The 26543-nt window shown below is 50.8% G+C and overlaps 1 protein-coding gene across 2 annotated transcripts; it reads left to right on the top strand.

Moving 5' to 3' along the window:
* Window positions 1–6491: 6491 nt before the first annotated feature.
* NPR2 (natriuretic peptide receptor 2) lies at window positions 6492–26525 on the top strand. Of its 2 annotated transcripts, XM_084791937.1 has the most exons (22): window positions 6492–7990; window positions 8749–8954; window positions 15034–15147; window positions 15367–15502; window positions 15952–16046; window positions 16218–16350; window positions 16590–16674; window positions 18065–18185; window positions 18347–18421; window positions 18626–18703; window positions 18912–19016; window positions 19136–19207; window positions 21650–21809; window positions 22027–22182; window positions 22262–22430; window positions 22583–22729; window positions 23135–23258; window positions 23412–23480; window positions 25357–25531; window positions 25602–25700; window positions 25962–26053; window positions 26168–26525. In XM_084791937.1, exons 1-22 carry the CDS (start codon window positions 7324–7326, stop codon window positions 26231–26233), a joined length of 3144 nt encoding a protein of 1047 aa, XP_084648063.1. In that variant the 5' UTR covers window positions 6492–7323; the 3' UTR covers window positions 26234–26525. The 2 variants fall into 2 exon arrangements, with proteins under 2 accessions (XP_084648063.1, XP_084648064.1); XM_084791938.1 differs by lacking the exon at window positions 18347–18421.
* Window positions 26526–26543: the final 18 nt, after the last annotated feature.

The raw sequence follows: 26543 nt of genomic DNA, 5'->3' as shown, positions 1-26543 counted from the left end.
TCTTCCTCCCCAGCTCCTTCAGTGCTGGGCTTACAGGTACGTGCCATCTCAGCCCAGGGCACGCCTTTTTTTTTTTAAAGGCACAATAAGGACAGTGTGAGTGTAGTTAGTTCTCAGAAGCTCTGGAAACAGGTTCCTTAAGACCATCTGTACATACTCTTTGGCAAATCTTTCTCCGCCATCTTTGTTCACACAGTGTCCCTGGAGGGGCTTGAAAGCCCTTGAGTGTCTGCGAAGTCTGTAAAGGCATGGGGTCCTGGGGCCTTCACCACCCATCTGGGGCTCTTGGCTTGTGTTTTGCTTTGTTTTGTTTTTCATTTAAAGACCGGTTTTTGTGCTAAACACCAACAGTCTGAGAAACAGCCTCCATGGGGAACCACGGAAGGGTTTTGGTGCCTGGACACACTTTGGAGTCTACATAGGAGGGTCAAAATTGGAGACCCTGTCAGAAATTGTGGTGGCGGGCACTTAGGTGAAACACAGGCTTCCTGGGCCACAGTCCCTGCGGCCCTTGCACTCACACTCCCTGCTGGCCCTGTGAGGGCCTTTGCTTAGGAGCCTCTGCCTGTAGTGATCTTTGTCTCTCTCCTTTTCGTCTTACAAATTTAATCTGCCACCAAGCCCATCGTTTCTTCCTTCAAGGTGGTTTCTCTGACTATTTTTACCTCATCACCTACATCGGTTTGGGTTTTGTTTGTTTGTGGCAGGGTCTTGCTGTGTAACCTTAGCTGCCCTGGAACTCACTGTGTAGAGCAGGCTGACCTGACACTTGAAATGATCCCCCTGCTTCTGTGTCTCATGCACCACCATTGTCCTGCAGCAGGCACTGATAATTTCCTTTGCGGAGTCTCTTAACTTGCCTTCCTGCTGTCGTCAGCCAATCTTTCCTTGTCACCCTTAGCTACTTTGTTTTTCACGAAGTATTGCAGCACATGCAAGAAAGTAGCTTTGTCCAGTTTCCGCCAGCTCTTTCTTCCTTTACCGAGTCTCTGACTTCTTTAGAAAACTCTAAGTAGAACAGAAGGTTTAAATAGCAACGAATACATTTCCCTTCTCTGGGAGCTACCGTTTCCTTTGCTTCTTTCCATGTGCCGTTTGTAAACTTAGTGGCGTTCAATGTGAGGACACACACTTCCTATTGGCACTTACCACCACTTCTCAGGGAAAGACTTGTGAAGAAAGTAGAGCTTTAAATGGTGTAGAATGGTTTGTGTGAGACTTTCAACTCTCAGCTCCTCCCCAAGTGAGCGTCAGAGAGGCAGCATGAGGACCTGAAAGAAGACAAGCCAGGTGTGGAGGAGCAATGGAGGCCACTGGGACCTCCCTGCACACTCACAGGGCTACTTGTCAGGAGAAACATGGGTCACCTGAAATTTGACTCATTGAGAATATAAATGTGTGGGCTGGAGAGATGGCTCAGGGGTTAACAGCACTGGCTGCTCTTCCAAAGGACCCAGGTTTGATTCCCAGCACCCACATGGCAGCTCACAACTGTCTGTAACTCCAGTTCTAGGGGATCTGACATAATGTACATAAAATAAAAACAAATCATTAAAAAAAAGAATATACATGTAGCAGGGCACTCCCAGTACTGGGGAGGTAGAGGCAGGCAGATCTCTGTGAGTTTGAGGCCAGCCGGGTCTGCAGAGTGAGTTCTAGGACAGCCAGGGCCACACAGAGAAACTCTGTCATGAAAAACAACACCCAAACAAAAAAGAACATAACTGTACATGGCTAATGGCTATTGTTCCTACAATTGTTTAAAATAATAATGATGATGGTGGTGATAGTGATGATGATGTTGATAACAACTGTGTGTGTGTGTGTGTGTGTGTGTGTGTGTGTGTGTGTATGTGTGTAGGCTCTTGCATGCATGTGCGAATTTCACTGCAACTTAAGGCACAATCTAGCAAACATTTAACTTGAATATGCACATTTTAGAAACCTAATCTACAGTCTGGGTTGTTAGGCGCCCATCTACAGCATTTTAATAACGGCACACATCCCCCTTTGTGCCGCTGTTAGACTCTCAGGAACCCTTTACTCTTAAAGAACACCTGGGCTCATAACAACTTCTGAGTTTGAATTGTTTGGCCCATTAAAAAAAATCTTTACATATTGAGAATATGGCCGTGTTAGTTACCATTCTCATTGCGGATGATGTACTTGACAAAAGCAGTTTAAGGAGCCGAGTGTAGTGGAACATGCTTTTACTCCTATAACTTGGGAGGCAGAGACTGGTGGATCTCTGTGAGTTCATACATAGAGAGTGCCAGGACAGACAGAGCTACATAAGAGATGCTGTCTCAACAAGGAAACACACAAACAACAAAAACCTTTGAGAAAGGGTGGCTTTAATTCTGACTCAGTCAGAGAGTGCAGGGCATTGGGATGGGGGAAGGTGTGGGGCAGGCACACGAGGCAGCCGGTCACAGTTCGCTTGCTTCTTTTATTCAGCCCAGGATCCCACTTATGGAATGGTCTTCTCTCCTCAGTTAAGCCTCTCTGAAAGGCCTTCCGCACACACCTCCTAGGCAGTTCTAAGTCCAGTCAAGTTGACAGTGCAGAATAACTTTGGGACCTACTGTGGAGATCAGTGTGTGTGACCCCAGGGTGGCCTGCTAGGGTCTTGAGGCACCTTTGAGTGTGACTGAAGTTAGGATTTCTTTTTGCTAAGGGAACACGGCTGCTCAGAACCCATAACTTCTTCTAGCAGCTAGCCAGATTGGTGGGCTATCTGGAATAGTGGGAAACCCTGACAGCAACTGAGGGGAGCACAGAGTCAGGAGAATCTAAGATTTCCCAGGCTTTGTATGCATTGCAGCAAGGTCACTAGACACAGCCCAGATCTCACTGTCTACAGCAATAGCTTTGAATATACGAGTGCTTTGAATATACAGATGACCAAAATTCTTATTTATGTTACCTTTTAAATTTTCATTCTTTGCTCATATCTTACATCCCGACTGCAGTTTCTCCTACCTCCTCCCCCCCTAGTCCCTCCCTCCCAACCTCCCCTCTCTTCTAGATCCACTCCTCCTCTGTTTCCCTTCAGAAAGGGGCAGACCTCCCAGGGACACCAATGAAACACAGCATAACAAGTTACAATAACACTATGCATAGACCCTTATATCGTGGCCGGATGAGGCAACCTAGTAGGAGAAAAAGGGTCCCAAAAGTAGGCAAAAGAGTCAGAGACAGATACTTCCCTCCCATTTAGGAGTCCCACAAGAACACCAAGCTATGTAACACTAACACACACACACACACACACACACACACACACACACACACACACACATATATGCAAAGGACCTAGGTCAGACCCACACAGGCTCCCCGGTTGCTGCCTCAGTCTCTGTGAACTGCTATGAGCCCCGATGCTGTGTGTTTTCTCGTGGTATCCTTGACCCCTCTGGCTCCTACAATCCTTCCTCTCCCTCTTCTGCAGGATTCCCTGACCTGAGCTCCACCTAATGTGTGGCTGTGGGTCTCTGCACCTGCTTCCACCAGTTGCCGGATGAAGCCTCTCTGATGATGATTTTTCTAGGCTCTGGTCTTCAAGTACAGCAGAGCATCATTAGGACTTCTTTCATTGACTTCTTTTTTTTTTTTTTTTCTGGTTGGTTGTATTAGGTCCTATCCTAGGTCTCTGGGCTACCAGCCTCTGTTTCCTGATCCTCTAGGCAGTGTTAGGCATGGGTCTCAAGTTGGACCAGTCACTGGCTGGCCACTCCCACAAGTTCTGTGCCATCTTTGTCCCGGAAGGTAGGACAAATTGTAAGGTGAAGGTCTTGTGACTGGGTTCGTATCCTCATCCCTCCATTGGAAAGTCGTGCCTGGCCACAAAAGATGACTGGTTCAGGTTCCAAATCCCTCATTACTAGTAGTCTTTGCTAGGGCCACCCGCATAGATTCCTTAGTTGCCCGGCTAGCTCAGTTGGTAGAATATGAGACTCCTTTAAAAATTAAAGAACAAGGCTGGGTGGTGGTGGCGCACACCTTTAATCCCAGAAGTTGGGAGGCAGAGGCAGGTGGACCGTTGTGAGCTCGAGGCCAGCCTGGTCTACAAAGTGAGTCCAGGACAGCCAAGGCTACACAGAGAGACCCTGTCTCGAAAAACCTAAAACAAACAAACAAACAAACAAACAAAACAAAACCTTTCACTGGATGTTAAAAGCCTTGCCAAGCTGGGCTGGGAGATGTGCAAACTAAGGACCCAGGTTTGGATGCACTAAGGACCAGGGTTTGGATGCCAGCACCCAGGCAAGAGATGGGTGTGACAGTGTGCACCTCTAATCAGAGGTGGAAGCAGAAGGATTGCTCTGGATCGCTAGTCAGCTAGCCTGGTCAAATTTGAGAGCGCCATATTCAGTGAGAGGGTCATTCTCAAAAAAACTAAGGTGAAGAGTGATGGAGGAAGACACTTGGTATGGACCTCTGCTTTGTTGTTTGTTTCTATGCATGTATTCAAACATACATGCACATACCTGTGAAAACACACCACGTGTGTACACAATAAATAAATTAAAACCTCACTAAGTCATTTAACTTTTATGTCTGGTCCTCCCTCCCTGCCCCCCTTTTTTTTCTTCCAAAACAGGGTTTCTCTGTGTAGCCTTGGCTGTCCTGGACTCTCGTTTGTAGACCAGGCTGGTTTTGAACTTACAGAGAGCATCCTGCCTCTGCCTTCCTGAGTGCTGGGGTGACAGGTGTGCACCACCATTCCTGGCCCCTTCTAACTGTCTAGTATACACAGCTAATTGGGAAGCAGAACTCGGGACTGAGTGATGCTTGAGTGTTTAATCCTTAAGATAACGTCTCGTCCTGAGTACTGAGAGTGACGACACACCTATACTCGTACTTTCTGGGTAACTGTGGTGCCTGCTTCTCTCTGGGATCTGCAGGCATCCCTGAAACATTTGTCTGGGACTTGGTGGCCATATATGCTCTTGCTATTTAGCTGTCTCTGAACTCACTATGTAGCCCAGGCTACTCAAATTCACGATCACTCTGCCTCAGTCCTTCCTGTCCCAAGATGACAGACCTGAGAGTGCTGTCGTTTTCATATTGTCACATCACCCTTGTGACTGCTATTCTTTTTCTTGTCCAGATAGAACATAATTCCTTTTCACCAACGGGACTGGCGGCCTGGGGCCACAGGAGGAGCCGCGCACAGGCTTCAGTTTGTATTGTGTCTCAGGCAGGGGCACTTGTCAGTGCGGCTGGCCTCTGGCCTCTGTCTTTATTTTGTGGATCAGGGTTTTCAGCTGTATGCCTGTCAAAGGTAAGGGCTGAAACAATTAGCTTCCTTCCTGTTGGTGTTGGTGCCTACAGCTGCCCGAGCTCAAGCCTTTGGATAAAACGACACTGTCTTTAATTTCTCCTCGAGCCACTAGGTGTCGCCTTTATCTCAGAGAAAAGAGTGGGCCCTCACTTTGCATTCACACACACACACACTCTCTCTGATGGGGAGCTTTTTAGCTTCTTGCCACTGTGATTTCTGGAGAAGTGGCTTCAAGGGAGTGAGGGGTGGGGTGGGGTGGGGGGAGAAACCGGCTGTCAGCACGAAGGAGGATATGTTTATGTGCGTGTCCTTTATGACAATTTGAGAACTCCCCGAGGTCCCATAGCGGTCCCCTCTGCTATGATGTCATCCTTCACAAGCTGTTCCTCCAGATGGGGTCAGCACTCCAGATGTGGGGGATACCTAGAGGAACTTTTTAGTCAGGAATCTTAGGAATGTGGTGGAACCCTAGGTGGGGGTACAATGGGCTTTCATTGCCGAGTCCTGTTGGGCTTAGTCAGTTCATAAGCCCCCATCAAGTGTGGCTCAGGGAGACAAAGGGACAAGGCCCTGGAACAGATGGCTGGCGGATCCAATAGGCATTAAGAGCAGGATGGCTGTGGCGACAGAAACAGAGTGCAGAGTTGAGTCCTGAGAAGAGGAGGACTCGTGGACTTCATAAAGAAGAATTGGGTCCTTTGGTGCTGGGAGGGCCTGCCTTGCTCCTGCCAGAGGAAGTGGTGTTGAGGAGATAGGTAGAGTTTTCCTTACCCAGGAACAGATAAATGGGTACCCAATGTTTGGGGATTCCTGAGAGCGTCCCGGAGACCGGAGGGTCTGCAGAAATCTGATTGAGTAAATGGATCCTAAGAAAAGCGGGGTGTCCAGCTGAGCAGGGAGAAGACAGGCCCAGGGGTCCCCCAGCACGAGAGAGGTAGAAGCAGTTCTATGGACAAGGGGCTGGGGGAAGCAGAGGAAGGCCCTCAGAGAACGGGGACGCCCGCCCGAGAACCTCGCCGGCCTAGAGGCCCGGGTGCAGAGGCCCCCCCGCCCCGCCCCGGGGGCGCTCATCGGGTGGTTTGGGGACTTGGAGGTCCCTGGGCTCTGGGCAAGGGTGGGGTGGGGGGAGGCAGCAGCAGGCGGAGGGTGGGGCCGGGCGAGGAGGGGAGGGGAGGGGAGGGGGAGGGGCGGGGTCGGGCGGCCTGCGGGGGAAGTCACCCTCGGCCGCCGCGGCGGGCGCAGCGAGCGGAGACGCGCCGGGCCGAGGCGACCTGACCTGGACGAGCGGCGCGCGCGGGGGGCCCAGGCGGGGGGCGGGAGGCAGCGCCGGGCAGCGCGGGCCGCCGGGCCCCGGGGAGAAGCGGAGCCGAGAGGAGCGGGGGACACGGGCGGGGCCGCCGCAGCTCCGGATGGGACCAGCGCCCTGGCCCGTTAGTCCAGGCAGGAGCTTCGGGGGTAGCCGTCACTGGGAGAGTCACCCCTGCCTTTCCCTCCCCTCTGGCCCAGGCCTCGCTTCGCTCCCTGCCTGCTCATGTCCCAGTCCTTCCGCGGCGGGTGCCCTCCCTCCTCAGCCCGGGGCTCCCGCTTTTCGCAGCTTTTTGCCCTCCCGGCGGCCGGGTCTGCTGTGAGGTGCCCCCAGGCCGGTTCTTTGTACCAACCTCCCCCAAGTCCTTGTCCCATCTCAGGCTCAGATCCCTCCCCTTCGAGGCTTGGGATTGTCAGGCCATTTCACCCCTCACTGTCCTCATCCCGGTCGCAGGCCCCCTTGGTCCCTCCCTCCTTTTTGCCACCCTATCCTTAAGTCTTTGGTCCTTGCTGCAGACTGGTAGCCCACTCCTTCCCAACCCAGGCTTTCCCCAATCCCCTTCTTGCGTGGTCTCGAGCACTTTCTGTATCTCGGCCCAACTAAGCCTGGCCCTACTTCTTCTCTTCCTGGCCCTCTGTCCCCAGGCTTCAGGCTGGGTGGTGCTTGTGCCTGTCCAGTAGGCCAGAACGGCCCCTGGTTTGGGGGGCCGTGGGTCAGCTGCTCTACCCCCATGGCACTGCCATCACTGCTGCTAGTGGTGGCAGCCTTGGCAGGTGGGGTGCGTCCTCCGGGGGCGCGGAACCTGACGCTGGCGGTGGTGCTGCCAGAACACAACCTGAGTTATGCCTGGGCCTGGCCGCGGGTGGGTCCTGCTGTGGCACTGGCTGTGGAGGCGCTGGGCCGGGCACTGCCCGTGGACCTGCGGTTTGTCAGCTCCGAACTAGACGGCGCCTGCTCTGAGTACCTGGCACCACTTCGCGCCGTGGATCTCAAGCTGTACCATGACCCCGATCTTCTGTTGGGCCCTGGTTGTGTGTACCCTGCTGCCTCTGTGGCTCGCTTTGCCTCACACTGGCACCTCCCTCTCCTGACTGCGGGTGCAGTGGCCTCTGGTTTTGCAGCTAAGAATGAGCATTACCGTACCCTGGTTCGCACTGGCCCCTCTGCTCCCAAGCTGGGTGAGTTTGTAGTGACATTACACGGGCACTTCAATTGGACTTCTCGGGCTGCCTTGCTGTATCTGGATGCTCGCACAGATGACCGGCCCCACTACTTCACCATCGAGGGCGTCTTTGAGGCCCTGCAGGGCAGCAACCTCAGTGTGCAGCACCAGGTGTATGCCCGAGAGCCAGGTGGCCCTGAGCAAGCCACCCACTTCATCAGAACCAACGGGCGCAGTAAGTGTGGCCCGGGCTGTTTTAGGGACAGGGGAGGAGGGCCACTGTGTCCCTGGAGCACAGCACAGAAATAGAGCCATGGGAAACCCATATGTAATGATTGGGATGGAGAAGTTTATGAGAACAGAGCATCTGGGAGAGGGTTAGGAGAGAGCCTTAGCATCCTAGGCAGAGGTCGGCAAGGCAGAAGCTAGGACTGAGGGAATGGAGCGTTTGGGGAAGCAATGTAGGTGCTTTGAGTAGTGTTAATGGTTGATGCCTGCTCTGAAATGTGCGCCTGCCGGTGAGGAGAGACCCCCTACAAAAAGGACACAGGCTTTTTGTAGCAATAGAGGCAGTCCTATGGGTTTAGGACTCAGCAGATTTGGTTGAGAAAGCAGGTAAAGATCACACACACACACACACACACACACACACACAGAGACATATACACACATACACACACAATGTGAGCACAAATGCCTGTGAGCCTAGGTAGAGGCAGGCAAGAGGGGAACATAGTTGTGAGGGGTAGCAAGCGTGGCTGTGGGGGAAGGAGGGACTTGAGTCATCACCCCCATCTCTGGGGTCTGGAGCCCATCTCTGACTTGTACCAGATGGCCCATGTGGCCCAAGGGCACTGATGACATGAACTCCAAGGGGGCGGAGGATGGGACCATCTGTTGGGTGGTCGGGAGGTAGGGCACTCACGGGATGGTGCTGGTGGGGAGCCCAGATGGACGCTGCCTCAGGGTGCCTTCTGTCCTGTGTACCCCTAGTTGTGTATATCTGCGGCCCTGTGGAGATGTTGCATGAGATCCTGCTTCAGGCCCAGAGGGAGAACCTGACCAATGGGGACTATGTCTTCTTTTACCTTGATGTCTTTGGGGAGAGTCTCCGAGCAGGCCCCACACGTGCCGCAGGACGGCCATGGCAGGACAATCGGACCCAGGACCAGGCCCAGGCCCTCAGAGAGGCCTTTCAGGTATCTTTGGAACCCAGACCAGAGACGGGAAGAGGTCTGTTTCCCACAAGGCTCCTGCGAAGCCCCTGGCACAGGGCAGGGGTTGCGCATTAAGGGAATGAGATGGCCAGAAAATTTCTGTGTCTGGTGTCACCCTTCCTTCCTCGGACTGGCGGCTGTTATTCAGTGTGTTTGCCAGGATTGACTTTGGCCACCTCTGGAGATCTCAGGGTGCTCTCCTAAGTGTCAGCAATGAGCTAGAGTGCAGGAGAGAAAAGCTCCGAGCCTTTCCCTAGAAAGGGCTGCCATACTTATTGGAGAGGCAAGGTGCAATTACAATACAGCAAGTAAAAAAAGGAGACAGTTTTGTGCATGGAACAGATCCGGAGAGTCTGGGGCTTTTGTAAAGGAAATGAGACTTTGGTAATTTTTATGAGCGATGCCGTACTCACAGAGTGATGGGGCAGAGGTCTAGAAGCATGAGTGGGGGAAAAGGGCTTACATGTTTGGTCTGGTAAGAAAGGAGGGTTCACTATAAAAAAAATAGGTTTTTTTTGAGTCAAGGTTTCATTCAGGCCTAGACTGGTCTTGAACAAATACTGAGATTATAGACGTGCGCATTCTAAAGGGTTTACTTAAAGCAGATCTGGCAAACAAAACGACAAAGATATAGTCAGGTTAAGAGGCCTTTGAATGTTAAGGATTTGCGCTTAGTGTCCCTGACATTTTTTGTATGATAATCCGTGTATAACATAACCCAGGCCGCATTAGGAGACTGACTCGTGGTGGCTCGGCAAGGAGCAAGCTCACACGGCTTGGACTAGGGCACCTGATGCTAGGAAGAATGGCAAGAAATTCACTCACGGAAGAACTTGCAGAGAAATTCCATGCTCTTGTGCAGTTTCCCATCTCTGCCCCGAGCTTTCAGCAGCCTGCCCCCTGCAGAAGACAATCCCAACTCCTTACCATGGCGTTTAGGACCCGCTAGTTTGCTCTCTGCCTGCAGCTTCAGCCCTGTTTCCTGTTGCCCTCATGCCAGGAAGCCCAGCTGACTAGCCCCTTGCCAGCCCAGGCCCCCTCCCTAGCTTTCCGCCTTGTGCACTTTGGCTCCTTTTCTGCACATTTTAGTTTTCTTCTCTACTCCCCCCCCCCCCCCCCCGCCCGCCCCACTCTAAAACTCCTTCTTGAGGTCACACCCTTGAATCTCTGTCTGGTTCCCTCACCAATTCGTCACCAATTTGTGTATGTAAGTGTTTCCTATTTATTTGCCCATAGCCCTCAAAAAGCATTTGAGGTGGCTTTCAGAGTGATGGTGAGGTCCTTCCCTCTCTGAGTGTCTTTGGTTCTAAGGAGAGGGTACACAGGCTGGAGCCGGGTGGCCATTCTTCTCCAGTGAGTAAGGATTTATGTGGCTGTGATTATACACTTGGTTGTGACTGGTGAGCGTGTCTGACTGTGAATGACATATCTGTTCGCACGCCTGCCGTTTAGTCTGTGACTGTCACCCCTGAACACGGGCGGTGATGGGGTAGACTTTGCCTGTGTTGTTCCTCTCTCCTGAAACAGCCGCCCACCTGCGTCTGTATGACAGCGTAAGATTCAGAGCAGTATTTCGCCTTCTAAGGAACAATTCCCAGGTCCCAGGCTGGGCTGAGTCCCTTATTCCGGTGCTCAGTTCTGCCTACCAGAGAGCATGTTATTCAGTGTTGGACTCCCTTAGAGACCGCTCGCTGTTGGGATTTACTGAATATCTCTTATGGCCTCATCACTTTACTCGGTCCTGGAATGTGATGCAGAACACGCTAGAAAGACTCTCCGCCTTTTCTGAGTTCACAGTTAGTAGGCGAGACAGACAAGAAGCAAACTTATGCTCTGGTGATAAGGGTTACCAGGAGAAAACTGGCTGAGTGGCATGAGAAGAAAAGAGGGCCGAGCCGTGGTTAGTTCAGGCCAGGCATGTCTGCACCTTTCCTGGGTCACAGGACTCTATAGCTGTCTGGGTAGGAATTTTTTTTTTTTTTTTTTTCGAGACAGGGTCTCTCTGTGTAGCCTTGGCTGTCCTGGACTCACTTTGTAGTCCAGGCTGGCCTCGAACTCACAGTGATCCACCTGCCTCTGCCTCCTGAGTGCTGGGATTAAAGGCATGCGCCACCACGCCCGGCTGGGTAGGAATTTTTTGTTTTGCTTTTTCTTTAAGTTCTGGAATCCAACCTAGGGCCTCGTGCTTGCTAGACAAGCGCCTTACCGCCGTGCTACACTCCCGTTCCTGGCTGTAGTTTTCTAAGGAACTTTGTATAGGACAAATATCTCTTCCTCCTAAGAGAATTACCGGCAGCCCAGGGATGGCAGCACTTAGAGTAGGGGAAAGAAAGATCTGATCAGTTAAGAGCTCTATCAGTGAACTAATTCTTGGCTTCTCCCCTCACTGTAGGCCTCATTCAGACAGACAAAAAGGGAAGAGTCTTGTTACTTAAGGGAGTCAGGCAGTGAAGGATAAGTTTGCAGGGAGACCAGGGCTTGGGAGCGGTGGGATGTGAGGCCTCCTTAGGAAAAGCTTCTCTCATTCTTTGCCTGGACTGACAGAGGGGGAAGCCTCATGGAGGTCAGTGGTCAGCCCTGGCCAAGAACAAAAGAGCTGTGAGCCTCTTCTGCCAGAGATGCTGATCCCCTTGGGTCTCAGACCAGGCCAACTCTGCAAAGGTGGTAGGTAAGGCAAAGAGGCCTTGGCCTTAGATGCTCAGAGCCTCTGTAAGGGGCTGTGATATCACGTCAAAAGGTGCCGGCACAGTCTGGGTACCGGGACTGAGGGGAGGGAAAGAACTGGAATTGATAGGATTGCTTTCTTTCCCGTTCAGTCATTGATGCTGCAGGGCCTGGTTGTGTTCATCTTCGTATTGCCTGTACCTAGCATGCAGTAGATGTCTAATACACGTGTACTGTGTCAAAGTGTGTGTGTGTGTGTGTGTGTGTGTGTGTGTGTGTGTGTAGGGTGGATAAGCCTAGGAATTACTTTAGAGAGTACACCTTCCAGGCGCCATAAACTAAGATAATTAGCCAGGACAGGTAAGAAAAGTCAATAGAATGGAATGCAATAAGCAAGCAGCCATGCTGGGCGGGGGTGGGGTGTGTGTGCAGGGAGCGGGGTGCAGGGGTGGGGGGCGGAACTCAGATTCGCACTGAGGAACTGTGGATACAGGATTAGAAATCCCAAACCATGCATGCTGACCATGGGAACCGCTGTTTGCCACAAGGATGGAGGGAAAGGCACTTATCTGTAATCTCAGCACTTGGTGGGGGCGGAGGCAGGAGGGTCGCTGAAGTTTGAGGCCAGCCTGGGTTGTCTGGTAAGATTCTGTCTGGCAACAAACAGCAAGAAACAGACTTGGGGAGAAAGCACCAAGCCGGAGGCTATGGAAGGCAGGCTCCCTTTCTGGAGGCTATTCATGGTTTCTTCCGGCCATGGCTGGCATCGCCTTCTGCTGTGCCCAGAGCAGGTCTCAAGGTGGGTGGTGCACTCCTGGTTTGCCCCCCATTGAACCCCTTAGTTTTGGCAGGGTTGCTTGTTTAGTTTTCCACTTGGGGGCCACTATGAACTGGGACTCAATTAGCTACCTTTGCCTTCTTTTTAGTCCTTGAGTAAGTACAGAAACTGTTCGGAGTTGTTTTTGTTTTGGGGTTAGTTTTTTTTTTTTCCAGCTAGTTAGTAACCATAGCAAAACATTCTTGAATAGCCATTTTCTAAGTATGGTCTTGGGATCCTGGGAGCCCCAGAAATTCTTTTAGGGGGCTGTGAGGTGAAAGCTATTTAAAAATAATGTCAAGATGTTATTTGCTTTTGTCTCTGTTCTCCTACGATTGCACAGCTGGATTTTCTAGAGGCTACACAGTGTGGGGTGATGTCACCTCTCTGACAGCCATGGAAAACACGCTTGTGAATTCTTGTGTTTTCATAATTTATCAGGCTGAGTCTTAATTTTAACTTCTAACTCTTTAACTATTGATAGATGACGTAAAATTTCTTTGGGGTTCTCAATAAATTTGAAGAGAAGAAACTTATGGATGGCAAGTTTGTAATCCCAGTGCTTAGGGTCTGAAGTAGGAGGATTGGAAGTTTGAGGCCAAAACCAACAACAACAACAACGAACAAAACAAGGGCTGGAGAGATGGCTTAGCAGTCAAGAGCATCCACTGCTCTTCCAGAGGTGCCAAGTCCACTTCTCAGTACCTACATCAGGTGGCTTGCAGCCTCCTGCCACTCCACCTCCAGGGGTATCCAATGCCTAAAGGGGTTATCTCTCTCTCTCTCTCTCTCTCTCTCTCTCTCTCTCTCTCTCTCTCTCTCTCTCTCTCAAGTGAAAAAGGGATTCAGAGATTATGACAGTTTTTGTTTTTAAGATGAGGCCTGCTGTGTAACCCAAACTGACTTTGAACTTTCCATCCTTCTGCCTGAGTCTCTGGAGTGCTGGAACTGTAGGCGTGTGTCCACCACCCATGGCAAAAAGTTTGAACACTGCCAGCTTAGGGGTCAGTCTTCAACCTGGAGAGTTACAGTGTCGAAAAAGTGATAAAAATCTATTACTAGCCTTTATTGAAGTAAACATTGTGCTGCTCTGATCTTTCTCCAGCTCTTTGCTGACCTTGTCATTTGTCAACAGTACCATAGCTCTCTACTTTTGTTTTTGTTTTTTTAAATTATTTATTTTTATTTTATGTGCATTGGTGTTTTGCCTGCATGTATGTCTATGAGAGGGTGTCAGATTAAGCACCAGAATCCCCTAGTAAGAAAATTCTAGTTTAATACGGTGCATGCACATTAGAAATTGACTTTGTTACTTTTTACCTGGAGCATCTGTGGGTCACATGTGATACAGCCAGGATGTCTGTGTGGTCCATATGTTCTTTCTGTGACGAGAATAAACAAAACTGGTAGTAATGGCCAGATTTTTGTTCTGATTTTGCTGCGGTTGTTTTATGAAATGGAGTCTTGCTATGTAGACCTGATGGGCCTGGAACTCACTGTGTAGACAAGACTGGCGTTAATGTTATTGCAGTTCTCCTGCCTCAGCCTCCTGAGGGCTGTGGTTACACACGTGAGTTACCAGGCCCACACCAGGCCCAGCATGAAATGGCTAGACTCCAATCCATCACTCACATAGTCATATTTCAAAAAATGTATCGCACTGATATCTTACTCTGAGTTGAGAGACCAGTCTCCTGTCTGAGTCCTGAGTACCGTCTGAGTCTCATTTCGTTTGTGGTCCAAGTCTGAGCAGTCCTGCAGTTAGAGATGGGGAATAGATGAGGCTCAAAGGAGCCAGGCAGGCGCTCTGGTGAGGGACAGAGATGCATTGATTCATGTTAGTAAAACGCATGCATGGCTGAGGCCACACGCATCATTTGTTTATCTGTGCAGTGTGTATGGCCATGTGACTTAGGTGACACATGTGCTTCTTAGTGAGCACGCTGCCTATAGTGGGTGTTCCCTGTCATACAGTAAATCACATTCATGGCTTTCACAGATGCAATCGCTGTCTCAAAGTCTTTCTCACAGGGCTTAGAATCTAATTCAGTGTGGGCCAGTGACCCACTATGAAAAAGTCAACTTGTAATGGATAACATTATCAGCATTTTTAACACTGCTGGGAGTAACTGTAGCTCTGGCTGACCTAGAACTCACAGAGACTGGCCCACCTCTGCCTCCCGAGTGCTGGCATCAAAGGCCTGTGCCACCACACCTGGCCAAATCGAGTTTGTAGTTCTTGACAGTGGCAGGTAACCAGGAAAACACGGAGCAGAAGAAGTCCCATGAGAGTGGTAGCCTGGCCGGAGGCTTGATGGTGGAAGAGAGGCAGGGACATGATGGGCTGAGCTTGTAGACGGAGTTGACTTCATGCCACCCTGCCACCTTCCCAGAAGCAGCCCCGTCTGTCTTTCATAGAGGGGTGCCACAATTCCCATACTCTCCCCAGAAGTCCCTCCACCCCACTGCCCTGTGCATGTGTTACACTGCGTTGTTTTTAACTACGTTCTCCTAGAATGATCTTTTCCCCTCGTGCTTATCATGAACCCTGTTTACTCTTCCCCATATACCGTGGTGCAGACTGTATTGGTGATCACATACCGAGAACCCCCAAATCCGGAGTATCAGGAATTTCAGAACCGCTTGCTGATCAGAGCCCGGGAAGACTTTGGTGTGGAGCTGGCCCCATCCCTGGTGAGTAGGGACTCACTCTTTAATTCATCATCTGATCTCCATCGTACAGCAAGCCCCACTTTGGGGGGAGGGTCACTCTTGGGACCAGGTGGATAGAGCAGGGAGGAAGTAAGCCAGGAAGCTGGGGAGGCAGGAGGACACTGCAGGGATGGGAAGGGGTGTGGGGACCTCGGGGGGGGGGGGACATTTGGGGAGTGTTGCTGAAGTTGCTGCCCTCAGATGAACCTCATCGCGGGCTGTTTCTATGACGGGGTCCTGCTCTATGCCCAAGTCCTGAATGAGACAATACAGGAAGGAGGCACCCGGGAAGACGGGCTTCGGATTGTGGAGAAGATGCAAGGGCGAAGATACCACGGTAATGAAGAGGGGGTGAATGGAGGCCTGGGGGCTGGCACTGGGCTCAGGAGTGCAGCGGGCAGGAGAAGAGAGAATCCAGGGATGGCAGAGAGAGTCAGTGGAGGTTCAGGAACAGGCAGAGTGGATGCCCTGGGCCAGCAAGGTTGTGTGTGTGTGTGTGGGGGGGAACAGGAGGAGAGTGGGTCAGGGGTAGATCTCTCTCTCTCTCTCTCTCTCTCTCTCTCTCTCTCTCTCTCTTTTTTTTTTTTGAGAGAGGGTCTCTCTGTGTAGCCTTGGCTATCCTAGACTCACTTTGTAGACGAGGCTGGCCTCAAACACACAGCGATCCACGAACCTCTGCCTCCCAAGTGCTGGGATTAAGGACATGCGCCACCACGCCTGGCCCCAGGGGTAGATCTCAAATGTGAGGGACATTCTTTCTTTCTTTTTTTTTTTTTTTAATCTTAGGTGTAACTGGACTGGTTGTTATGGACAAGAACAATGACCGAGAGACTGATTTTGTCCTGTGGGCCATGGGAGACTTGGATTTGGGGGACTTTCAGGTGACGGGGGAGAGGACAGGGAAGAGGAAGTGACCTGAAAGTGCAGTTGGGACAGAATCAGTAGCTCTGGGGGTGGGTGGTAGGTGGGCAGGAGCTTACTACCTCTGGTGGGAGTCTCAGGGAGGGGGCTGGGGGGCAGGCCTGCGGGCCCAGCGCTCTGCTTCCTCACAGCCAGCAGCCCACTACTCAGGAGCCGAGAAGCAGATCTGGTGGACAGGCCGGCCTATTCCCTGGGTGAAGGGGGCCCCACCTTTGGACAATCCCCCCTGTGCCTTTGATGCGGAGGACCCATCCTGTGATAAAAGTGGGTGTGTGCAGGGACTGGGAGCAGTCCCCTCCCCTCTCACCCTGCCTGTGCGCTCTGCCTCCACCTCACCGACACCCTTTCCCACTACCAGCTGTATCTTAATCTTCCGCTGCAGCTCTTTCTCCTTACTTCTTTCCCTCAAGAAAGCCGTGTAACCCCCTGCACCTGTGTCTCTTTGCCCCTCGGCCCCCTCCAGTCTTTCTCAGGGTCTCTCTCTTCGTCTCTTTCTTCTTCAGCCCCCCTTTCCACTCTGGCAATTGTGGCCCTGGGCACGGGAATCACCTTCATCATGTTTGGCGTGTCCAGCTTCCTGATCTTCCGGTGAGTTCTGGGTTTCCTCCTCCTTACCTCCCTCTTGCTGCATGGCCTCTGGCTCAGGCCAGGCATCCTTGTTGTGTGGGGTGTGGATGCCAAGTCTCCCAACCTGGTGCGAGTTTCTTGGACTAGCACTTTCCTCTCTGGCCTTTTAATTTGGTTGCCCTTCATCCTAGATGTTTGTAAGCTGGGTAGACTAGTTTTTTTGTCTGTTTTATTTTTGTTTTTGTTTTTTTGCTTTTGAGACAAAATCTTGCTATGTATGTAGCCCAGGCTGGCCTTGAAGTCAAGATCTTACTCCCCTCAGCCTCCTGAGTGCTGGGATTACAGATGAATGTCATGGTGCCTTGCTTGAATACTGTTTTCTTGTTTGAGATAGGGTCTTACTGCAGAGGCCTGGCTGGTTTAGAAACTCACTATGTAGTCCAGGCTGGCCCTGAAATTCTCAGGGATTTACCTACTTCTGTCTTTCGAGTGCTGGGATTAAAGGAGTCTTCCACCATGCCCAGATCTGGGTACTGATTTTTAAAAAAATATTTTTATTTATATATCTCCTGTATGTCTGTGTGAGTGTATGCAATGTGCATGTGTAGGTGCCTGTAGCGGCCAGAAGAGGTCATCAGAACCTCTGGGGCCTGAGTTACAGGTGGTTATGAGCTGCCCAGGGTGGATGCTTAGAATTGAAGTTGGATCCTCTGGAAGAGCAGCAGGTGCTCCTAACCACTTAGCCATGTCTCACAGCCCTTGAGTATTGACTTTGGTTAGAGTTGGGATCAAAAGTGAATTTCTGTGCAATGGTTGTCCCCATCCTCCCTCCTCACCTCACTCCCACTAATAAGCAACAAAAATTTGGCAGATCTGAATATTTGGGGAATCCAAAATCAAGTGACCAACAAATTCTATGTCTGGTTATGGTGCACTTTGTGATTTGTGGAAGACAGTGTTTCACTGTGTCTTCACATAGTGGAAGACTAGATGCCCCAGGCTGGGCATGGCACTGCTCACTGGAGCCCTTGCCTAGCATGTTTAAAGCCGCAGGCTTGACCCCCTAGCCCGGAAGAAGGAAATGAAGAGAGATGAGAGCGGAAGGGAGAAAAATACACAACTATAGCGATGTGTGGTGCTATACATCCATAATTCTAGCATTTGGAAGGCGGAGGCAGGAAAGTCATCAAAAGTTTGAGGCCTACCTGTGCCCTGTCTCAAACCCAACCCAGCCCAACCCAACCCAACCCAACCCAAACCACTTTCCCTCTAACACTGAGTACACACAGGCACTCACAAGAATGTGGCACGCTTCCTTCTGTCCTAGCCCTGTCTCTGGTGTAACCCTTGCAGCCCTAGTGGGTGACAGGACAGGGCTTTGGCAGTCAACTGAGATATGCAGTCCTTACAGAAAACTGATGCTGGAGAAGGAGCTGGCTAGCATGCTGTGGCGCATCCGCTGGGAGGAACTGCAGTTCGGCAACTCGGATCGTTATCATAAAGGTGCAGGCAGTCGCTTGACACTGTCACTGGTGAGTCCTTGGCCCTCCACCTTCCCCTGCCTTCCCGTCCCCTGTTCTTTCCTACCCTGGACCTTCTCCAGCACACTGGCCTGTAAGGACAGACCCTTGCACTACCACCACCATCTAACGTTCCTTTCATCCTTCCGCCTCCATGTTGCCCTTGGCCCCAGCGGGGATCCAGTTACGGCTCGCTCATGACAGCCCATGGGAAATACCAGATCTTTGCCAACACCGGTCACTTCAAGGTGAAGAGTCATCTGCTTGTTCTGGCTCCTAACCATTTCATCGTGTCTCATCCCCATCGGCCACTTCTGCCCCCTGAACCTCTGGCCCCTCATAACCCCCTCTCTGGATCCAGCTAAGTTCTTGGGTGCTCTTCGGTTCCCCAGTATTTCTCAGACACTCCTTCTGGTGCTCAGTCGCTTTTTCTGTTTCCACCCCGACCTTAGGGAAATGTTGTTGCCATTAAACATGTGAACAAGAAGCGCATCGAGCTGACGCGGCAAGTTCTGTTTGAACTCAAACACGTACGTACTTGGGTATGAGTGAAAGATGAGGGTAGAGAGGGAAGAGGATACGGGAGGACCATGGATGGCAAACTGGCTAGGGGATTCATTTATCACTGGTTCCCAGTTGCAGGTATAAGTAAGAGTGTAAGGTATACGTCACAGTAGTATGTTTCCGCATCTAAATCTTAGTGATGTCAGCTCTCTTGCTCCCTTGTTTTTCTGATAGATGAGAGATGTTCAGTTCAACCATCTTACTCGGTTCATTGGCGCCTGCATAGACCCTCCCAACATTTGCATCGTCACTGAGTACTGTCCTCGTGGGAGTTTACAAGTGAGGGACAAGTGTAGGAGATGGTGGTGGGGTAGGGGAGGTGCCAGAGTCACACACTGTGCCAAGTGACAGCCAGTGAGACTCGGGACAGACGCTGATCTCTTCCATGTCACTGCCAGGATATTCTGGAAAATGACAGCATCAATTTGGACTGGATGTTTCGCTATTCGCTCATTAATGATCTTGTGAAGGTGAGTCTTTTCCACCCACTTAAAATGCCTCCATTGTTCAGTGTTTGCTGCAGTTTCTCTCCTAGATCTCTCACAGTCAAGTGCTCTGTTCATGTCCTCTATCACCGTGGTTGAGGGGTGATGGGTGAACTGGGGTTCTGGGTTATAACTGGCAGGGAAGCAGGGAGTTTGAGCTGCCACAGCAGTCCTTACCCAGGGAGGGTTATCTTCTTGTCCCAGGTATCTTAAATGTTCCTCTAGTGCCTCCTTTGCCTCAAAGGGGGAGGGCGGGTATTAAAATCCCTTAGCTCTAGCTGGGCATGCCATCCTATGGGAGGTGGAGGCAGGGGTGTGCTCTGATTCTGAGCCCAGCCAAGGCTTCATAGTGAGTTTCAGGCCAGTTTGGACTACACAAGATCCTATCCAGAAAAAGAAAACAAGAAGAAAAAAAAAACCCGTGAAAAGACATCTCTTAGTTGGATGTGGGTAGTGCACACCTCTAATCTCAGCACTCACTGAGACAGGAGGATTGGGTGTTCAAGAACAGCCCGAACATCATAGTAACAATCTGTATCAGAACAAAACAATCAAACCAAATCCCTTACACAGCAAAGAGATGAGTGAAGCCTCCAAGCACGTACTTCCTATTGTTTCCTGCTTTAATCAGTACTTGGCATATCTATAACTAGCTGCTAAAGATATGTCTACTCTGTAGCCAGCAGATCTAAATGTAACTGACTTTTTGGGAGACTGGGTCTCTCTGTGTAGTCGTGGCTGACCTGGAACTATCTCTGTAGACCAGGCTTGCCTCAGAGATCCTCCTGCCTCTGCTTCCTCTGTGCTGGGAGTAAAGGCGTGTAATGCCACACGTGTAACACCACACGTGCTTTGATTTCTTTTAGAGACAGGATTTCATGTTTCCCAGACTGAACTCAAACTTACTATAAAGCCAGAAATTGCTTTGAACTCCTGATTCTCCCATCTCTACCTCCCGCCCAAATGCTAACACCGTAGGTATGTGCCACCACACCTGGTTAGACTGGAAAAAAAAAGATTCATTAAACTAAGATAAGGGAAGGAGAATTGCACTAAACCTTAGTTTCCATTTTGTTTTTGTTTGTTTGTTATGTTTTTGTTTTTGGTTTTTGGTTTTTCGAGACAGAGTTTCTCTGTGTAGCCTTGACTGTCCTGGACTCGCTTTGTAGACCAGGCTGGCCTTGAACTCTCGGTGATCCTTCTGCCTCTGCCTCCTGAGTGCTGGGACCAGAGGCCTGTGCCACCACAGCCCGGCCCTGTTTCCATTCTGACGGTCAACTATTTTCAAATGACCCAGAGGCTCACAAACAGTGGAAGCACCCTGGGGAACCTTGCACGGGTGCGACAGGTGTTCAGGAGCAGGTCTCAGAGCCAGTCAGTCTGATAACAAGATCCCTGGCTGTGCCTGATGACACCTCTGGGTTTCTGCTAAATTCTCAGGAAGCTTTTTTTTTTTTAAATCAAGTTATGCATATGAAAGTTTGTCATCAACTGAGAGAGATGATAACTATGAAAAGCAGGGCTCCTTTTTCAGTTTCCACAGCAGTCAGTTTACTGGCTCAGGCATTTCTGAAGGGTTCTTGGCTCTCAGAGCAATAAAGAGTAAGAGCTCACAGACCACGAGCTGTTCAGGGCCGGAGTTTTACGTGCTCATGTCGCGATGTCGGCTCACCATGCTGAGCCTTCTTTCCTTGTGTGTGTGTGTGTGTGTGTGTGTGTGTGTGTGTGTGTGTGTGTGTGTATGTGTATGTAGGGGGTGTTGGGGGTTGCTGCTTGTCCTTCAAGACTAGCCTTTTAATTCCTTAAAGGAAAATGTCGTGACGTCTCTGCCTCCTGGAAGCCATACTTCTGCACGGCTTGGCTGTTGTTTCTGTCTAATTTGGTTGGTTGGTTGGTTTTTCTGTCTCCTTCACTGCTGCCTGGTCTAGCATCCCTCTAGTGGACCCTGTTCTGCTCTCACCACGACCTGCTTCCTACACAGTAAAACACTAGATTCCAACTGGCTGATTGTCTGTGGTGCATCTAGAGACTAGGCCAGAGCCTTAAGTTGTGACGCCACTTCGGGTGCCACACTAGCGTTGGCTGTTCCCTCACCGCTCAGAAGGCTGCCATTTCCAGGGAGACTGTTGGTGATTCCCTGTACCTCTGTTCTTAAGCACTTCCCCCTATCCCTTGTGCCTGATACCTTGATGCTATTTCTGGTACCAGGAAGGGATGGCTTTCCCACTCTCCCTGCTCCGTTGAGTAGAGGCTCCTCCAGGGATGTTGTCCCAACTCAGCTGCTTGTTTTTATGGTCTCAATATCCTTTAATTTCTAGTGATTTGGGGTTAGCGGTCTGAATGTCTCTATACACTTAGCTGGGTCGTCTCATGGACTGGGGTGGCCTAAGCCGAGTCTGACCAAGATGCTTACTCTGAATCCCGCAGGGTATGGCCTTTCTCCACAACAGCATTATTTCATCCCACGGAAGTCTCAAGTCCTCCAACTGTGTGGTGGACAGTCGTTTTGTGCTCAAGATAACAGATTATGGTCTGGCTAGCTTCCGATCGACTGCCGAACCTGACGACAGCCATGCCCTCTATGCCAGTGAGGCTGCTTCCTGCATCATCCCCCCCTCTCCCACTCCCTCCCCCTGCCACCTACCTTTTATATTGTCCTTAAGGCCTTGGTCATTTCCTCCCAGGGAGGATGTGAGAGGTAGACCAGCAGCAGTAATGTGGGTGTGGGGGTGGGTGGGGTGGGGTGGGGTGGTAAGCCCCGGTGGAATCCAGGATGCTCTAGCCAGCCTCTTTGCTCTTTGCAGAGAAGCTATGGACTGCCCCCGAACTGCTTAGTGGGAACCCTTTGCCAACCACGGGCATGCAGAAGGCAGACGTCTACAGCTTTGCGATCATCCTTCAGGAAATAGCACTTCGCAGTGGTCCCTTCTACTTGGAAGGCCTGGATCTCAGTCCCAAAGGTGAGAGAGTCAGTTGCTATTCACAGCTTCTTCTGTTAGGGGAGCCTGGCTCTTCATCCACACTTTCTGTCACCTTCAGAGATTGTCCAGAAAGTGCGAAATGGCCAGAGGCCATATTTCCGGCCCAGCATTGATCGGACACAACTGAACGAAGAGTTGGTTTTGCTGATGGAGAGATGCTGGGCCCAGGACCCAGCGGAACGTCCAGACTTTGGGCAAATCAAAGGCTTCATTCACCGGTTTAACAAGTGAGAGGGCACGGAGGCTCGGGGGCTCCCGGGGACAGAAGCCGTATCATTCTTAATGGATGAGGCTGGTGGGCCCCAGGTGTGGGTTGGATAGGAAGTCCTGTTAGTCCTGAGGACCTTGGAGCAGGTGTTATATCCTGGCCTTCCTGCAGGGAGGGTGGTACCAGCATATTGGACAACCTCTTGCTTCGAATGGAGCAGTACGCCAACAACCTGGAAAAGCTGGTGGAGGAACGCACACAGGCCTATCTAGAGGAGAAACGCAAGGCCGAGGCGCTGCTCTACCAAATCCTACCCCAGTAAGACCTCTGTCCCACTGTGGGTTCTGCCTCATTTATCTTCTGAGAACTTGTTTGCAATCCTGGGGACCCTACTTCTTGCCACAGTGAGCTTCCCCCACCCTCCAGCTACAGGCTAAATGCTCTTCACTTTTAGGGCCCCGTTCTTCCTCACTGTTGTCTCAGCAAGTGTGTGCAGAACAATTTCAGCAGGAAGCACTTAGCCCCACATGGGTCCCGCCACAACTCCCCACCGCTTGCACACCCTACTGTGCACTAGGTGACATCTTCTCACCCGCTTTCCTTTTATTCCACCAAATCTGGCTTTGATGCTATAGCTTGTCCATGCCATAGCCACCTACCCTGTCCTTACCCTCCTACTTTCTTCCCTTGGGCTGGGCTGACCGGTGCCCCCTTGCTTCCTAGTTCTGTGGCCGAGCAGTTAAAACGGGGAGAGACGGTCCAGGCGGAGGCCTTTGACAGTGTTACCATCTACTTCAGTGACATTGTGGGCTTCACAGCACTGTCGGCCGAGAGCACGCCCATGCAGGTGAGGGCTGTGAGCCGACACGGGTGGTGCAGGGCCCTGGAAGCCTTACTGGACTAATTCGCTCTCAAGTTCTTTTATCTTTCGGCTTGAGGGTTGAGAGTTATTAGACACTTGGGTGTAAACTTCAGAGCCTCTGCTTTCCCGTCCTGTTAGGTGGTGACACTCCTTAATGACCTTTATACCTGCTTTGATGCCATAATCGACAACTTTGATGTCTACAAGGTGAGAGCCAGAGCCGACCTCCTTCTAAGACCCATTTGAAACCCAGTTTCCTGAACCCTACATACCAGATCCACTCCATAGCTGATGCTCCCCCAAGGTCCTCCAGCACCCTGGTGCCCTTTAGTGGATGTGGTTCTAGCAATGCGGTCACTGGGCTAACACCTGTGACTCTCAGCTTCCCTAATCACAGCCATCACCTGGGTTAGTCTCCCTCTCTCTGGGGCATTACTATATCCAACTGGTCTTTCCTTCCAGAAGAACCACGGAGGCTGTGAGCACAGACTGACTATGGGGTGTGGTGAGGGGAAAGACATGAGTATATGGTATAAAGCTCTTTGTTAAAGTCACTGAGCTGGCCGAATTGTCCTTGGGAGTAAAAATGTGCTGCGTTTGAATATCGACTTTATAGCCAACTATGTGGACTCAGGCAATCAACAGGGGTCCTCTGAGCCTAATTTGTCGCAGGAATAGATTAGTTATATGAGAACTGATGGGCTGGTGAGACGGCTTAGGGGTAAAGGCACCAAACCTGATGACTTAGGCTCGCTCCCTGGAATCTGATGGAAGGAGAGAACCGACTTCTGCAGATTGTCTTCTGACTTCCACAGGGGTGTGTGTGTGTGTGTGTGTGTGTGTGTGTGTGTGTGTGTGTGTGTGTGCGCGTGTGCGCGCGCGTGTGCGCGCACTCATGTGCATGTACACATAAATAAATGTGAGAACTATTTTTTTTCTAGACAGGGTTTCTCTGTGTAGCCTTGGCTGTCCTAGACTCACTTTGTAGACCAGGCTGGACAGAGATCCGCCTGCCTCCGCCTCCCTGAGTGCTGGGATTACAGGCATGCTCCACTGAGCCCAGAGAGAACTGTTTCTGGTTTTTGTTTGTTTGTTTGTTTTTTTAAGCGCCTAACATTGAGTGTGGTATGTGGCAGATAATTATGTTGGGCATGGTGATGTCTTCCCTGTCATCCCAGTGTTTAGGAGGCTGGGACAGTTGGATGTGAGTTTGAGGTCAGCCTTGGCTACACGTAAACAAAGTTCTTTTAAAGCCACTCTCTCTGATGCTTCCCTAACAAAACTCCCACAAACCCTTTTACTCAAATCCATCAATTGCTTTATTTCCTCCTATTTACTTCAGATGACTTCACCTATCCCTGAGTGTTTGGGAATCAAACCCATTGCTTTTCCCATGCTAATCCATTCCACTGCTTGTACATCCCTGGTCTTATTTTACTTATTTATTTTTTGAAGTTCATTTAATTATTTTCTGGACCAGCTGAGAGTAAGTTTTAGACACAGTGTTCCTCTATCTCTAAGTGCTGCGGAGGCTGCTTGATCTTCTTTGAGCCTTGGAGTTCTTTGGACTAGGATGGTGACCCTTTCTACTTGCTCAGCAAATGCTGCTGAGTATTCACTGGGTGCTGGGGTCTCCAGGAGGAGTTGTGGGTTCCCTGTCTTATCCCCAGGTTCTCAGGACCACGACCTAGGGCCATGGAGTTCCCAGTCTACCTACTCAGTCATGGCCTCGCAGGCTGGCAGGACCACGCATGGTGCCCAGCTTGTCTTCCTATCTCATTCCCGGTGACACAGCTAGCGATGGCCTCTTCAAACTAGCTTTATTATTTTATTCGTGTGTGTGTGTGTGTGTGTGTGTGTGTGTGTGTGTGTGTGTGAGCGCGCGCATCTGTGTGAATGTGACACCTGTGTGTGGTTGCCTGTGGAGACCACAATAGGGTGTCATATTCCCTGGCGCTGGAGTTACAGGGGGCTTGCATTGTTACGTGGGTGCTGGGCACTGAACTCAGGGTCCTCTGGAGGAGCAGCCATTGTTCTTACTACTGAGCCGACAGATGACCTTTCAACTTTCCCTTTAAATCAGGTGGAAACCATTGGGGATGCCTACATGGTGGTATCTGGCCTTCCAGGCCGAAATGGTCAGCGGCATGCACCAGAGATTGCGCGAATGGCCCTAGCATTACTAGATGCGGTCTCTTCCTTCCGCATCCGCCACCGACCCCATGACCAGCTGAGGTTACGCATCGGCGTCCATACTGGTAAGGCTGATTCTCACCCAGCCCAAGGTCCTACTTTTCTGGGTCTCTACCAACAAGTTTGTTTTAATAGGGCCAGTCTGTGCTGGTGTTGTTGGCCTGAAGATGCCCCGGTACTGTCTTTTTGGAGACACAGTAAACACTGCTTCTAGAATGGAGTCCAATGGTCAAGGTGAGGACATCACATCAGCCTTTAATTCCAGCCTTGACCTGGATCTGCCTAGCTCTTTTCTTCTTTCCAGAGCTCCTCCGTGTCTCTTGGTTGGATAGTTCTGAGGTGCCCTGTCCTTGGGCATATATTGATTATCATAAGTGTGCACTGGGAGGGCAGGGGGTATGTGCGTGTCTTCCTGAGGGGTGGCTGACTGCATTCTCCAGCAACGTCAGTTCTGACTCTTCTTTCTCCCTCTGTTCCTGGTCTATACCACCCCAGCTCTAAAGATCCATGTTTCCTCAACCACCAAGGATGCCCTGGACGAGCTAGGATGCTTTCAGCTAGAGCTCCGTGGGGATGTGGAGATGAAGGTGACAGCAGGCCGTGGGGGCGTGGCTTGTGGGAGGGTGGAAGGTGGGGGAAGAGAGGGAGATGAAGGCATTAACACAGAAGAATCTGAACTATGTCCACTCCCCTGCCTCCAGGGAAAAGGAAAAATGAGAACTTATTGGCTCCTAGGAGAGCGAAAAGGACCTCCTGGACTCCTGTAAACCCCAAGCCAGACAATCTCCTGCCGCTGGCACTTGGATGGGCAATGGACGCCGTCTCTCTACACAACATGCCATATGCCATGCCATATGAGATGGAAAACATGCACAAAAGCCCTTTGCCTTATATGGAGTCATATACTGCAGCTCAGCCTTGTATATATTATACATGCCCCCTCCCTGGCTTGGTCCTCTTCCTGCCTTCTGTAAATATCTGTATCTAGACCAGAATATTTTGTCCAAGTATAAAACAACAACAACAACAACAACAATAAATCATGGTGTCATTGTCTGGGGTCCGGGCCATCTCAAG

Source organism: Acomys minous (assembly GCF_964271855.1).
Source record: "Acomys minous genome assembly, chromosome: 8".
Lineage (NCBI taxonomy): Eukaryota > Metazoa > Chordata > Mammalia > Rodentia > Muridae > Acomys > Acomys minous.
The sequence above is the reverse complement of the archived record's forward strand: the minus strand, read 5'-3'. Positions and strand labels throughout refer to the sequence as shown.

Excerpts from the sequence above, each read along its gene's own strand:
- NPR2 (XM_084791937.1), top strand. The coding sequence starts at position 7,324 with ATGGCACTGCCATCACTGCTGCTAGTGGTGGCAGCCTTGGCAGGTGGG. Across the intron at positions 21,810-22,026 it reads CAGCCATGCCCTCTATGCCA|AGAAGCTATGGACTGCCCCC; the intron begins GTGAGGCTGCTT and ends TGCTCTTTGCAG. Across the intron at positions 22,431-22,582 it reads TTCATTCACCGGTTTAACAA|GGAGGGTGGTACCAGCATAT; the intron begins GTGAGAGGGCAC and ends GCCTTCCTGCAG.